This window comes from Genypterus blacodes, unplaced genomic scaffold, assembly GCF_046128005.1.
Source record: "Genypterus blacodes isolate CSIRO-AG114 ecotype Tasmania unplaced genomic scaffold, CSIRO-AGI_Gbla_v1 ptg000063l_1, whole genome shotgun sequence".
Lineage (NCBI taxonomy): Eukaryota > Metazoa > Chordata > Actinopteri > Ophidiiformes > Ophidiidae > Genypterus > Genypterus blacodes.
In genome coordinates, this window is record NW_027466875.1 from 1,633,521 (window position 1) to 1,648,237 (window position 14,717).

The 14,717-nt window shown below is 44.8% G+C and overlaps 1 protein-coding gene across 2 annotated transcripts in view; it reads right to left on the reverse strand.

The window, feature by feature from the left end:
* The window catches only part of adar (adenosine deaminase RNA specific), a 52,363-nt gene that overhangs the window by 31,262 nt on the left and 6,384 nt on the right, over positions 1 to 14,717 (reverse strand). For both annotated transcript variants that reach the window (XM_076154699.1, XM_076154700.1), the window contains exons 6-16: positions 14,221 to 14,356; positions 13,776 to 14,014; positions 13,330 to 13,486; positions 12,691 to 12,859; positions 12,398 to 12,491; positions 12,159 to 12,275; positions 11,343 to 11,470; positions 11,055 to 11,237; positions 10,776 to 10,888; positions 10,128 to 10,255; positions 8,514 to 9,584 (exon numbers count right to left, since the gene is read on the reverse strand). In XM_076154699.1, the coding sequence (XP_076010814.1) occupies positions 9,257 to 9,584; positions 10,128 to 10,255; positions 10,776 to 10,888; positions 11,055 to 11,237; positions 11,343 to 11,470; positions 12,159 to 12,275; positions 12,398 to 12,491; positions 12,691 to 12,859; positions 13,330 to 13,486; positions 13,776 to 14,014; positions 14,221 to 14,356 (1,792 nt within the window). In that variant the 3' untranslated portion in view covers positions 8,514 to 9,256. The remainder of the gene's footprint in view (positions 1 to 8,513; positions 9,585 to 10,127; positions 10,256 to 10,775; positions 10,889 to 11,054; positions 11,238 to 11,342; positions 11,471 to 12,158; positions 12,276 to 12,397; positions 12,492 to 12,690; positions 12,860 to 13,329; positions 13,487 to 13,775; positions 14,015 to 14,220; positions 14,357 to 14,717) is intronic.

The window sequence follows — 14,717 nt, forward strand, 5'->3', positions numbered from 1 at the left end:
ATGTTGCCTTCTTCACTGGGTCTTTCTTTTTTTTAACAGTTTGTTTCAGGTTCAAACGGCGATCTAACGACGGCGCCCATTTCGATCACGGCACTGACAATCGACATGCAATAACAACCGTGAGATAATCCATGATGACTGGATTAAACGGGTGAACCGGGCGGAGATAAGCGGTGACAAAGGCGGTAAAGCTGCACACGGGTGTCCGGTAACAGTCCTCCTGATGAGAAGATGAAGTCTGTGATTGAACGTGGAACTCCGCCGGCTTCCACTCCGCGCACAGCTCCGCGTCTCCGCGTCTCCCCGTCTCTCACTCTCTCCTCCAACTTCTCTCCCCTTTCTCCGCCTCCGCTCCTCCCATTGGATGCGGCGGACACAGACGCGCTGGAAACAGGTGGTAGGATTTCAAACAAACGGCTCATTTATCCTACCCGAGTTTGTTTTGGGAGGGTGGTGGTGGGGGTTATTTTTTACTGTAGACACCGAACACACGTGTGATCTGGTTTGACATTTGTAGTTGGCATTTGTTGTTCTATTAAAACGCCGTCGTGGCTGCTTCGGGTCGCGGTGGCACCTGTTACGCCTGAGGGGACTATAACGATGGAAACACGGGGAATCATTTCAACAAGACTTCATTTCATCATCGTTACTAAACTATGATGCACCGAGAAAACCAACATTAGGAGGAGGAGGAGGAGGAGGAGAAACAAGGCACAGCGCGATATGCGTCTTTGCGGCGCCTCCAGCTGCGCACCAGGAAAACGCCCGCACACTTTATACGCATGATTACACCAATCACAAATAATTGAGAATTAAGGGTTTTCGTTACAATTGTAAGCGTGTATGTATGTGTACACGCTTACAACTCTAATTCTATATAATCCTACATAATAAGTGTATTCTGCTTGATCTATTAATCGGTCTAATGTTATGGTTTTTGGTGTTAGGCGCACTGTTAATCGGATTAGATATGGAATTATGTGGGAGCCGATTACACACTTTCATTTGAACAGGTTATCAATCGTCAAGGATGCAATCAGATGGAGCAAAGTAAATTTGATTTCTAAGGGTTTATCCAGCATATCAGCCATATGTCAAAATCTGCATTTTTACAGTGAATGTAGAAAGGGCGATGTAATGAAAGGAGGAGCGAGCGGGAGCCATAAACTACTTTATGACTTTGTAAGCTCCTATCAAAATGATGTGATGTTGTTTTGTTGTGATTTTAGTGCATCATCCTTCTCTCAAACGTCTCATCACACGTCTCTCTGAACTGGAGAGAGGATTATGTGTTTATTACCTGATGAGGAGGAGAACTAAATGGAAAAGCAGAGTAATGTGTTGTTTGTGCCACCTGGGATGATTGATGATGGTCCAGTGATGGAGACTTGCTGCTTTAATTCTCCATAAGAGCCCAGGGAAAGATCAAAGGTCAAACCAGCATTGCCACCACAGAGCAGCGCTGGTTACCAGGCTTGACTGGAGACACTGGAGAGGAAACGGTAAGCATGTGATGGTTAAGGATAACATTCAGAAATAAAGAAGAACGAGTTTAAGAACACATTCCCTTCTATTTAGCATCTGAATTTTTTGAAAACTAAATTACAAGGCGCTTTCCACGGACGATCAAGATTATAAACAGGATATGAAAAGACAAACATAACTGTGGGGGAGTGGTAACAAGGGCATCAAATTAAATCATATTCATCTGTAGCTTCTCTTTAACTTAGCAGTTAAAATGTCAATTTTAAGAGAGAGAGAGAGAGAGAGATAGAATGAGAGAGAGAGAGAGAGATCTGACAAACACAGTGCAACACACTGATTGACTGTCTAGGTGAAAGGGGGTACCAGGGTCCCAGAAAATAGGACTGGTGTTACGCCACAATGTATATCTATCAGGAGTCTTGATGCTATCGACAAATGTTAGAGGGCGGCAGAGAAGGATGTAGGGATCGGAGCGATGAAAGTGGAACGGAGTGACAGACAGGAGGAATAATGGAGCCAGTGAATGGAAAGGTTATCCCACAGACCTGCCCTGAAGCATACGTCAGTGTGCTGTGGGAACCATGTGAAACGAGAAAGAGAATAATAGAATAAAGAGGAATAATAAACTGCGATGGCAGTTGCTATGACAACCGTGTAGTATACAGAAGATTCCCTCTCTCTCTCTCTCCCTCTCTCGCTGTCTCCCTCCCTCTAATCTATCTGAGGTTAAAGCCACATAAATGCTTGACGACAGGAAATGATACCGTATAAATTGCATCAAACCTGTCAGTGTGACATAACAGGCGGGTGGGAGGGTGGAGTGGAGTGGAGTGGAGTGGGAAACAGAGGACGAGGGGAATGTGTAGCAGGTGGACGGTGGGAGATATGGAGGAAATGATGGAGTTCAGACAGGGAAGCTCACGGGTGCCCAGGCGGTATAATGAATTATAGCACATGTAACCTTTCAGTGCACACAGAATCCCAGTGTCGTAGCTTCAACAAGCAAGCTAAAGTCCCTCATCCACCGCAAAGACAAAAGCAACACAAACGCACTAAACTCCAAGGCCAGACTGTGACGGGAAAAAAAGAGAAAACAGAAGCAGAGAGAAGCCGATATTCCCATGTTTCTCCAAATGAGACACATGTTGCTGGAGAGATTTATGATCGATGTCATAGGAGAAGTGATGAGTAAGAGTACGGTATAGATGCAGGGCTCATCTTAATAGACCTCTGGACTGCTCTCACTCTATCAGACACTCTCTAATCGTTGCCATACACCGGCTCCTCTGTATCCTAATGGCACAGATTGCATTAGAGGCCTGGGAACCCACAGCCTGAAACGCAGCACATACGCAGATGGATCTCCGCACAGCACACAGCACTCCGGCCTGAGTGTCTGAGAGAGAATAATCAAATAGAGACGTCGTGAGACGACAGGGGGTAAAGGATGCCGGGGGAGGAGGGAGTGAGTGGAGAGCCTGGTTGCCTGGTGGGTTATTCCTCGACTCTCAAAATTTGAGAGGCGAGGAAGCAGTGCAGAACATTTTGCCTCCAAACAGCTCTGCCCTTTCCATCAAAGGAACACGTCATACTGTATATCTATAAACCCCTGATCGCATAGTTTAAAATAACAACGAATAAGAACATTAGTACAATCTAGTCAGCTGCATTGAGGACCCTCATATAGGCCAGACAGGATAGCTATGGTCTTGGTGGATCTATTTCAACCACACGCACCACATCATCACAGCCAGGCTCGTTGGCTTGCTATTAAGAATGTAGCGACCACAAACAGCTCTAGAATCCTATTTTATAATGAGATAACGTATGAAAATATCTGCATCCATGGGCTTTAAAGTGCTTTTGTACTTCGAAGATTCTGCTTTGTATATCTGGGACCTGATATGTTGGTTTGAGGATGTCCTGATGTGTTCTCTGTAACACCCATGAAGGTGCTGGTCATCTCTCCTGGATGATCAGATTTCCAAAGCCACTCCATGGGCATTTCCACCAGAGCCTCTGTGGACTCTATTTCTGTGCAAAGTCCGTGCACAGACCAGCCACAGCCACATGCAGAGCTTAAATAAGTTGGCATGTTCCTGACCTTGGCGCTCTTTGTCTGCTTAACTGGTATTTTCCTGGCGTGCGTGCTGGACAAGACCGGGAGAAGAAATGTAACAAGGTGGGAGTTCCATGTAAGTGAGGGAGGGTGTGTTGGTTGGTTTGTGTTTCACTGTGTATTTGGAGGAGGCATTTGAATACAGCAGCACAGTTACAGCCTCTAATTTGCAGGAAATATTCTTAACTTTCAGAGATGTTCAGAAGCCGTTACTCATCCGTTGTAAGTCCCAGGATACAAACACCACAGCTGCGATTTCTGCTGGTTTCACACACACAAGAAAGCAAAAGGCATCTGGATTCTTCATCTGCATAAAACATTTCTGTGTTGGAGAAGAAACAGAGAGCAGCAGGAACAGCTTCAACACATTCCAATCACATCGTAAGTATTATAGTATTTACCTTAAATGACGATGGGGAGTTAGGAATAAACTCCACTGCTGACGGTGGAATCAGTGAGGCAGCCAAGGAAGGAAGACGTGTGTGTGTGTGTGTGTGTGGAAGGCATGCAGACAACATCATCAGCCCTGAATAAAGAGGCAGTGGGTCACACGTGCAGCTGTCGCGTTCGTATTATCGGGAAGAATTCAAGGAGTTCAGAGGCTAACTACAGTTTCCCAGTGTCAGCAAAGTGCAGTTGTGTGTGTGTGTGTCTACATGTTACAGTCTTCTTTTATCAACTATTTGCTGACTAAGACTTCTCAGCAGGCTAGTAACCCTGCCAAATTTCCACTCTTCTTTTGCTCCCTCACCAAAGCCAGACGAGTATAGGACCTATATTTATTTCATTTCCGAGTGTGCAATGCGTAGATACAGCTCAGGGACATTAGCTCAGCATAAAGACCGGTAGCAGGTGGGAAGACAGAGAGAGGAGTTGAAAGCTGTGTCTCCCTTATCTGGTTTCTGCCACTGATCCACCGAAACTATACAGCAGGTGTTCCCTGTGTTTTGCCGCTGCCATCTTCTTTCTCTTTCCTGTTGATATTAGAGTAAATGGCAGAGGATTAGCTGGTGGTGGTGATCAGCGGCCTGGTGGCTCTGAGAGGTCACGTTAAAGCTTTAGTCTCCTGTTTATGGGATGTACCAGGCAGAGTCTATTGCTTTGGTACTTTGGTACGTGCAAACAAGCAGTGTGGATGCACGTGTGCAGCTGTCACATTATTTGAGGAGTGCAAACACTAATTGCAATTTCACACTGTCAGCATGATAGCGTAGTGTATGCAGAGGTGGTGTGGATTCCCGTTTTTGTGCGTAATGATTGCAGTCTTCCTAAATCAGCTAAATGACTGGGCCTAACTTCCACAGATGAAGACTTTGAGTCAATTTAAAGGGCTAGTTCACCCATTTGAAGAAATCTAGTGGCGTTTCGTCTCAATGGTAGTTTAGTTAGTTGCTGTGGTTTGGAGACTTGTACCGTAAAATAACATTTAAAATCCCGATCCGGTTCCAGGTTTTCCTGACGATGGAATCAGCTCTTCCATGACCCCAGAATTTCACTGAAATTCATCTCTGTGACATATCCTGCAGACAAACAGGCAAAGACATGGTGAAAACAGAACTGAACAGAACAGAACAGTGGAAAAAATCAGCATGACTCAATTCATCTCTGTGTACGTTTCTTATTAACTATTGATTAATGTCTTGATTTGCGTAGCGTCCAGGCCATTTTGTTCCTTTCTTAAGCCTAACAGATCCATTTTCTCCCTCCATGCTGACACACCATTGACGGCCATTATAAATATGTAGTGGACTTCCTCCATGGGTTCTCATGATCTGTGTTTTTCTCAGCTTAGCTTCTGAGTCATTTCTCTCCGCACTCAGCTGTGTTGTATTCCCTCTTTCCCCACTCTCATTTATTTCCATTGGAGAGGATCGATTGACTCATTTAAGCCCTTCGGTCTGGACTAATATTTCACTCCATGTGGCCCCATTCCACTCGTCCATCGTGCTTTACTCTCCTCTTTCTCTCATTAGTCACGCCCTCCTTACAATCCAAAGGTGCTTATTTGGAGAGACTGACTGAAAGTAGGAACACAACTTGTTTAGGTTAAGAGATGGTAAATGAAAAGCTCTCACGCTTCAATATTTTACATTTGGACATCACGTATGTATGGGCACACGTGTACTCCACTCTAACCTACTTGTGAGGTCCCTGACTAATTACATAACGCTCTTTTCCTGTCCCCACACCCTTTAAAGGACGAGAGGATTTAGAATCCTAGTTTATTATATTTTATTCAAGTCTGTATAATTGAATGCCCTTGAAAGGCATTTCAGAGGTGTTAATACTCCACATCCTCCTCAGATGAAAGAGGCTGTGATTATTAGTCAGTCCCTCCAGCTTTTGGCGATTCTGTGATTGTGGATTTCAAAGCAAATTCAACACAATGCCACATTTTTCACGATACTACATCATTTCAATTTTTACAACATAATGTTGACATTTGGTTTCTTTACGTCCATACATACCAGAAGAGTGAAGTGGAGAGTGGCAGAACCATTTACTGCTGGGTGCAGAGTGCATGGCTGTCTCCAGGAGAACTCTTAAAGCAACAGGGGCGCACACAGAAGTGTCATTCTGGGCATTTCCTCCCATTGTATGAGCCAAATATCATGCTGTACTGGAGTGTTTAATAGATGATCATTAGAATGTTGATGTGTCAGAAACTGAAAAAATAAAGTCGTGAAATCCTGTAGGGACGGATAAACAGTAAATAACATTGAGGAGACTGATTGATTGACTGGCAGTGATTGCTGACTTTGCCCTCAACCTTCAAAAAAACAATGACAGCTGAATTTGGCTTGTTCCATTGTGAATTCATTATAACATGGTGAAATAATTAGCAGGAGTATAATGCATCTACACCTTGGTAACATCTCAACAATCCTCACGCACGCACGCACGCACGGCCTAAGGTTTTGATATGTCTCCATCTGCTGAATCATTTTAGTATTGCAATGGCCTCTGTGGCTGCTTGGAGGTGTGTTGATGTTGCTGAGGTTGAGTTGCACCTTTAAACACTTGAACTGCAGCTCTGACACAGTATCCATCAGCTTAGGGGAAACCAATATCTGCTGAGGTGAAGGAAGAACAGCTGAAAACAGTTGCACCGATTGTCCAATTTAGACGTTTTATTCTCGTTCATTCAAACGAATCAGACTGACAAGATATCACATTACCTCGCTAATGTTTTTATTGTTTTGATTTTTTACTTTCCAACATGATTGGTAAAAAAAAACCCAACAACAGCATAACTCACTGCATTCAATTAAAACATCAACAAAAATATAGAAAAGCAATAATAGAGGATTTACAAAATATATACACTAAATATATACAAACATCTAAACACACAGACACATATGCAGCGTACAGCCAAAGGTCCAAATCTGCATATAGAGGAGGGTACTAAAGTCCGAGTCCACCAACAGGAAAGATTTACTACCATATAGAAATAGAAATGTTAACAAATGCTTGTATGAAACTAAAAACAATTTGATTTAACTGCGCTAACATTCTTTAAAACCAACTCCCGCATTTGGCTTGGCCCAAACATGACTCACTGAAATTCCTCGCTTAACCTTCTGCATTGTGAGAACATAATCAGAGGGTTATGGCTGCATTAGACATCAGCACAACAGGGTCTAAAACGTTACGTCAAAAACCCTGCTAATAAGTGTGAGTTATGGGGATGTGTCACCAATTATGGAGTACATACACAGCGTTAGCGAAAGAGGAGCTACTCTTATTTACAGAGACCCGGTGTCCCTGCTGGCTTAAAAGTGCGAAGATGATTTATTCTCCGGCAGAATAATAATTCCGAACCGGCATCAGAGTCACGCTGGGTTTGTTTGAAGTCCAACGGCAACTTGGCTTATCAATCCTCCGCCTTCTGAATATCCCTGGGATAATCATGTTGAAAGGAAAAGGCCGAGCTCTGAAGTGAGAGCTGCGACTACAGCCAATATTTAATAAAAAAGTAAATGCTTAGAGCTTGAAGAAAATAGGTGATGCTGCTTGGCAAATATATAGTTTGACTTAACATTTGTGTTCATATTAATGATGAAGCAAAGTGTTTCTGGTGCTGGACTCGGGCTTTGGGACCTTTCTGTACATCTGTGTGTTCACATATTTGTAAATATATGATGTATATAATGCATCATCCATCTGACGTGATCAAATCAACACTTAAAATCAACTGGGACAACAGAAGTGACCACTGCTGGTCCTCAAGACCTGGCCATGACAGACAAACAGGCCTTTTCTCAATTCTCTTTTAAAAAGTCAGACATCGTGTTCCAGCGTCTGATCATCTTTGCGCAAGAACTCAAGAAAAAGGAGAAATATTATAAAAACAGATAAGCAACATGAACACATATATTACGCTTCTTGGAGGTCATGACATCAGTAATTGTCTCTAAAGCACAGAGGAAGTATAGGACAGGTCAGGGGAGCACACTGACTTATGATGGGCGTACACAGGGGTGGACGGCTGAAGGTGGAGAATCATTGAACTTTCACAAAGTTGGTTTAAATGAGAAAAGGGGGATGAACACAGACTTTGGAGCATCTACAGGGGCTAAAGCCAATATTGGACACTGAATGCTTGGTTAGTCACTGGTCAGAGGAAAGTTGGCACTGATGTGCTTGTTATGAACAGTGAAAGCTTTTTACGCACACTGAAAGCTACGGATGCATCAGGACCGTTTTCACACACACACACACACACACACACACACACACACACACACACACACACACACACACACACACACACACACACACACACACACACACACACACACACACACACACACACACACACACACACACACACACACACACACACACACACACACACACACACACACACACACACACACACACACACACACACACACACCTAAACCTAATTGAGTGCAATTTTCATAAAACCTTTCCTATGAAGAATATCCCCAAGATTCTTTCTGGTCAAACTAACGGAGCTCCTTTTCATTCCACGCGGGTGAGTGTAGCGAGTAGAAAATAACGTAAACATTTGATGTTAAAGGTCTTAATTTCCACAACAACAATCACAGGTCCTAACAGGCCTACAAAGACAGGTTAGATTAGGTTAAATTCTGATTAGAAAGCTTTTGTCGTATATAAAAGCAATATGACAAAGCTAACAGAGCTCCAAAGAGCCCAAAATCAGCTGAGGACAAACTACATGTGTGCATAGATCGAACACGGCAATAACAAAGAAACCAACGGCTGGTTGAGGATGGACACACACACGTACAAGCACATTGACAAACAAGCTGATTTTTAACCTAATGAAACCTGCCTTTGTAGTGATGTTTGCAGTAATTCTTTAGTTACGTCAAACTGAATTCTGTTTGATAAGATCGTTTACCTCCTGGACTTCTCCCTTGCGCTGCCTTTTCACTGCAGCTCTCTGCGCCTCTTCTTCTTCTTCAGGCCTGCCCTCCTCTTCTGCTTGTCCTTCATCCGTTCCTTATTCTGTCTCTTTCCATTAGCCTCTTCATGCAGCCTGAAACTGTGATCCTCTGGAGAACAGTGTCGGCTGCCAGCTGTGTTCTTGTGCCATCTTCTTTCACATCTGCCCCCTGCCATGTACTTTCCCTCCACACGTGTATATTATTCGCCATTTTATACGGTCTCCGGCTTTATATCTATTGCACCTCCATTTCTGCTGCTGTAACTGAATCCCAGTGGGACGCTTGCCCCGTTCCTCACAGTCCCTTCTCCTGACTCAAAGCTCTTCTCTTCCAACGGTTTGCCAATCCAGGCACCATAACCGTGGACACTGAGAGCCTGGAAGAAGTTCAGCTTGGCTTGCTGGAAGGATTCGGCTGACTTCTTGGCCTGGGCGTAGGAATGCAGGGTGAGGAGGTCGTTGCGGCCGCACCGCTGGCACAGGGTGTGGAACAGACAGAACAGGTGGGACTTGGACACGCGGGACACGCCCATTTTGTTTCTACAGGGGAGAGGAGAGAGTGTGTCCAGCAAAGTGTCATGACACAGTTTTTCCTCATGTTTGTTTACATAACTGCCCGCTGTTTACACTCTGAGGTGACTCAGTTGTAATGACTGGGTGTCCTAACAGGTTTAATTGCATACAATAGAATAAGTTATCATTTTATGATGATATAAAAGAAAAGAAATAAAAGAAATGCATATTTTCAGTTGAGACAGTTGAGTTTTGCATGTTGAGAATAATTGTGGCAAAGCGTAGCATATTTGTTACCATAGTATATGTTGAGACCAGTAGTTTGAGGCATGTATTTGATCAGTATAAGATATTGATGAAAAATCCCATCCCTGGAATTCATCTTGGATGTTGAAGCAGGATATACAGCAACTGGCTTTGACTGTTTTAATTCTAAACTGCTAAATATCGCTGCAAATTGCTGGAAATGAATACAAAGTTACTCCTAAACCTACACAACAGTGCTTATTTCTCTATGATACACGTATTATGACATTCAATAAGATAGCAGCCTCTTCCAGCTCTACATACCCGTCCAGTTTGCCTTTGGTCCCATCCAGCACCTCTACGCTGTGGTGGTCTGGGAAGCTCCAGTTCACGCTGGACTCCTTGGTCTTGCCTGTGTGACGTGTGGAGTCATACACACTCACCCTGCCCACCTAGAGACCAACCAGGTGGTGTGGGAGAAGGGAGGGGAGAGGGTGAGCCCATTTGGTTCAATCAATCCAATTTAGCTCAACACTGTGAGCCAGCAATTCCAATTAGAGCGTGTAAAATCAGTGGTGTAGCGCGCCGTGTCAGTGTGATGGCTGCCTCACACCGTTTGTCGATTAGCGGCGGTTGTTTTTCCTGTTGTTTCACTGATCTGATGAGTGGTTGAAGGCAATGAAACCGTTTCAACGCCTGCTCTAATACTTGGAATGCACTAAAATGTCAGTGAAACTGTTTTCTCCATCAAAGCACTTCTACTTCCAACTCTGCCACATAACTAACTAACTCACGTTCCTCCACACAGCCAACATTTCATATTCTGCTAATGAGACGACAAAAAAGGACTTCAACATTCTGAATCACTGCAGACATCCTGTCTTGTTAAATTCCATTTGGGCCAAATATTTTGTGTGTGCATACAAACAGGGAGGGATTTCACGAGTGTAACATGAAAGCTTGTGCTCATACCTCTGGGTGGTTGAGTGTGAAGGGAGCAGAGAGACCTTTGGAGAACACTTCACCATCTCTGGCTAGCCGACAGCAAACGGCCCGTGTCAGATGGCCGTGGCTGTACAGATATCCTACCAGAGCAAATCAGCAAACATCAACTTCAGACTCCAGCAGCCACGTACGCAATAAATCATCACATTTAATTTATTATTTAGTCCCCCACTGACTATTTGTCACACAAATGAGTTCTGCAAGTACAATCAGGGACAACACGCTCCACTTATTATAATGTCTCACCAAGCGTGATGGACTTCAGGTAGATGGGATCCACAAAATGTGTGAGCAGCGCCCCCTGCAGGCCCAGCACGTTCCAGCGGAGTATCTTATCACTGCAGCTCATGGTCCGCAGCCTCTCGCCGTGCTGAATGCCGTCCCAGGTGGGCACGATGGCGCTCGACTCCACGGGGATGGTGCCCTCGCCTGGCACAAGAACACAGACACACAGACACACCCACACACCATTACAGATCAGGATGTGAAATTATGTGCGGCGACATAAAGCATAATGTTTGCGTATGAGGCTACCGTTCTCCACTTTGGTCCGGAGCTTGCCCTGCTTTGCGTTCTCAAACAGAGGCTGGTGGCCGTCCACTTCATCCCCCGATTCACTGCACGACTTATCAAAGAGAGCTCCGTCCCCACACGGCGCCGTGCTTCAGATAACAGAGGGAAAACACAAACCGTCTGTTGACATGCTGCGTACTGAGAGACTGTGGTCTTCTGAGAGAACAAACAGCCAACAAGGCTACAAAACTGTGATGGTGACAGAAAATGTATCCAAGATCTGCATCTGGAGAATACAAAGATGAAGTACACAAAACATACAGTGACTCAGACTACTGACCCATTACATTACATTACGATCATTTGGCAGACGCTTTTATCCAAAGCGACTTACATTACATTACCACCCTTCGCAGAGGGGGGAGCAATTTAGGGTTCGGTGCCTTTCTCAGGGGCACCTCGGCAGGGACTCGCAGGGACTCGAACCGGCAACCCTCCGGTTCCCAAGCGGAAGCTCCAAGCAGAAGCCCCTGAGCAATTCGGTGCCTTGCTCAGGGGCACCTCGGCAGGGACTCGAACCAGCAACCCTCCGGTTCCCAAGCGGAAGCTCTACCCACTGAGCTACTGCCTCCCCCCCCCTCCCCTCTGTTATGGTCATTTAAAACTGTAATGTTGCTGTGTTGCCAATTAATGGACAATGTTACAAACAGGGGAATGCCACCACTAATCCAAAAATGGAAAGCAATATTGATGCATGTGAGTAACGGAGCACACAAGAATGAAAGGAGAGAGCACGGGGAGGTAAACAAGGAGAAAGACAACATCTGATATGCCCACCTGATATAGAGGTGAAAGGTGATGTCAGGTTTGATCCGCAGTCTGTTGTTCTCCGACGGCTCAAATATACTCTCGTCTTCGCCGTCATAGTGCCTCAGCAGCTCACTGTACAGAAATCTGAGAGGAAGGAAGACGAGCACAACTCAGACTTATAAATATGTGCCGAGTTTTGAGTCTGAGAGAATAGGAGGGTGTTATTACAAAAGGAACTTTGATGACAAAGAAAGATCAATTTCTACCGAACAAATCCTCTTCTGGAGATGATTTCAGCATGGCAATCGTTCACAGTCTCCCCTTTAAGGCTCAGCTCCTCCCCTTTAACACAGCGATTCCCTGGCAGAACAAAACATGACACATCCAATATCAAAGAATGCAACAAAGAAAGGCCACTTGGTTCAGCAGTGACCTTGTTCTTCTTTTTTAGCTTTCTGACAGAACTATGCAGTCAACTTCCTGACCGATCTACATTTTTCATACGTAACAATTCCTTATCCTTGCTTCACAGGTGATGCTCTATAAAAGGTGTGTATACCCGTTCCCAGGCTGACAACAGTCCCCAGGCCCTCCCCCCTCCTCATGACGATGGTGGCCAAAATCTTGCGTCCCAGAAGGCTGTGCTGGATGCGCGTTGTCAGGGCGTTGAAACGCTGGTGACTCAACATTGCTATCTGGTCATGCAAAGTGCTGCCACTCACTGGAAGCTAGAGGGGAGATGTGCGGAGGGCAGGAGAGAAAGAAAATAAAAGGAAAATAAGGAACTGTTGAACAGAAACATTTTTTTTATCTTTATGTACAAATCATTAGAAGGTCTTTCTCCAACTAGAAATCATTTAGGGTGATGCAATAAGCATTCAGTTATTATTTTAGTAGCGTTTTAACTGCAGTTACAGGTTGATCTACATAGATGCGGACAGTTTTGCTGAATAAGAATAAGCTTTGCTATAATGAGCTGATTGAGCAACTATGTGCTGGTGTTTACTGCAGTTAGTGTGCTGCTCAACTTTCAGCACTCAACTCAAGGTAACCAAACCCTTTTGCCCTCCCAGCTTGCTAATCTGCAACCTTGAGCCCCGAGAAAGTGCCATTATTTGTGAATATGCACTTATAATGCTAGTGTGCATTGCATGGTGTTTGATTCACATCGAATCTAAAATACATCATAAGTCAGCACCTCAGCGGGGACAAGCTCTCCAGTGCGTGCTGCCTTCTCTGCCTCGCCAATCAGAACTCTTAGAGCTGCATCTGCTGCTTCTTGCTTCCCCTGCTTCTTGTTGGACGCACAGACTGGAGGGAACCAGCGTCCACCAAGCTTAGCCTGATAAGTAAACCTGCGCAAGAGGAACACATATTTCAGCAAAGGGTTAAAATATAGACTTTAAGCCATTTTTTAATTGCTTTTTTACACATTTCTTGGTCAAATTTTGGTTCTCAAAATAAGCAACAGTCAAAATAGGTTAAAAACACCACAAGATCCCTCTAACATTAGAATATTGTTGTTTACTGCAGAGTTTGGGACGCCTCTGACAAAGGGCCATACTGTACATCAGTTATCTGTCCATGTGTGTGTCTCTTAGTTCATTCAGATTGACAAGAGGTCAACCAGATACTCAAACTTACTTGGGCTCATGTGGCGGCCCAGACTGTCCCACCAAGCGGATCTCGGCAGCAAAGCCCCGGGCTCTGGCGTACTCCAGCAGACCCGACACTGCATTGTTGTTCAGGTGGTTGATGAGGTCTCCCACACCGGCCTCATGAGCGGCCCGCAGTTCGTCTGCAGTCAGGGGGGGCAGAGAGGGGCACGTGGTCCCAGAACCGCCGCCGTCGCTATCGCTCGAGGAGCCGAGAGGCAACTGGGGCTGAGAAAAGGAGAGCAGAGTCTGGTTGGAGAGGGAAACGGCACAGAGGCAGCAAGGCACTCTACAACACACATCACTTCTTTTAGCCTAAGCGAGCAGTGGATTCTCAAAGTCTTTTGAGTCCTCTTGGGAATATGCACACGTCTTTCACACTTCTCTTTCCTTTTGTATAACCAGCATGGATTGACTTGCTGCTCACTTCTCACCTTGTTAAGCTGTAGTCTCCCTTCAGCCATTAATTCTTTAACAGCCTCCTCAGCAGCCAGCTGGCGAGCTGCCTTCTTGCTTGGGGCTGAAGCCTCTGCAAACAAGTTCTCGCCGACCTTCACCCTGTACTTGAACCTGAGCACCAGAGAGAGAATATGCAGGATAGAGGGAAACAAATGGAGTAAAATGTTTTGGTTTCGTATCCAAGATCAGAGATTTTGTGAGGATTGGCGATGAATTGACACTTGGTAAGTTATTCCAGATCTTTCACTTCTCCCGCTGAGGTAAATCAGTGGTTTCAGATGTACTGTATGTAGTGTTTCAAAAAGGCAGTGGAGCAAAGCGCAGATTAGATTTGTATCTTATCTGACCAACTGCCTAAAGAGCAGAATTATAAGATAAAAGAGCAATGAGGAGTAGATGGACAGAGATGGAATTGTGCCTCTGTCAGCTGACTACAGTATCGAGGCCAGGATGGACAGAAATAGCAGATAAA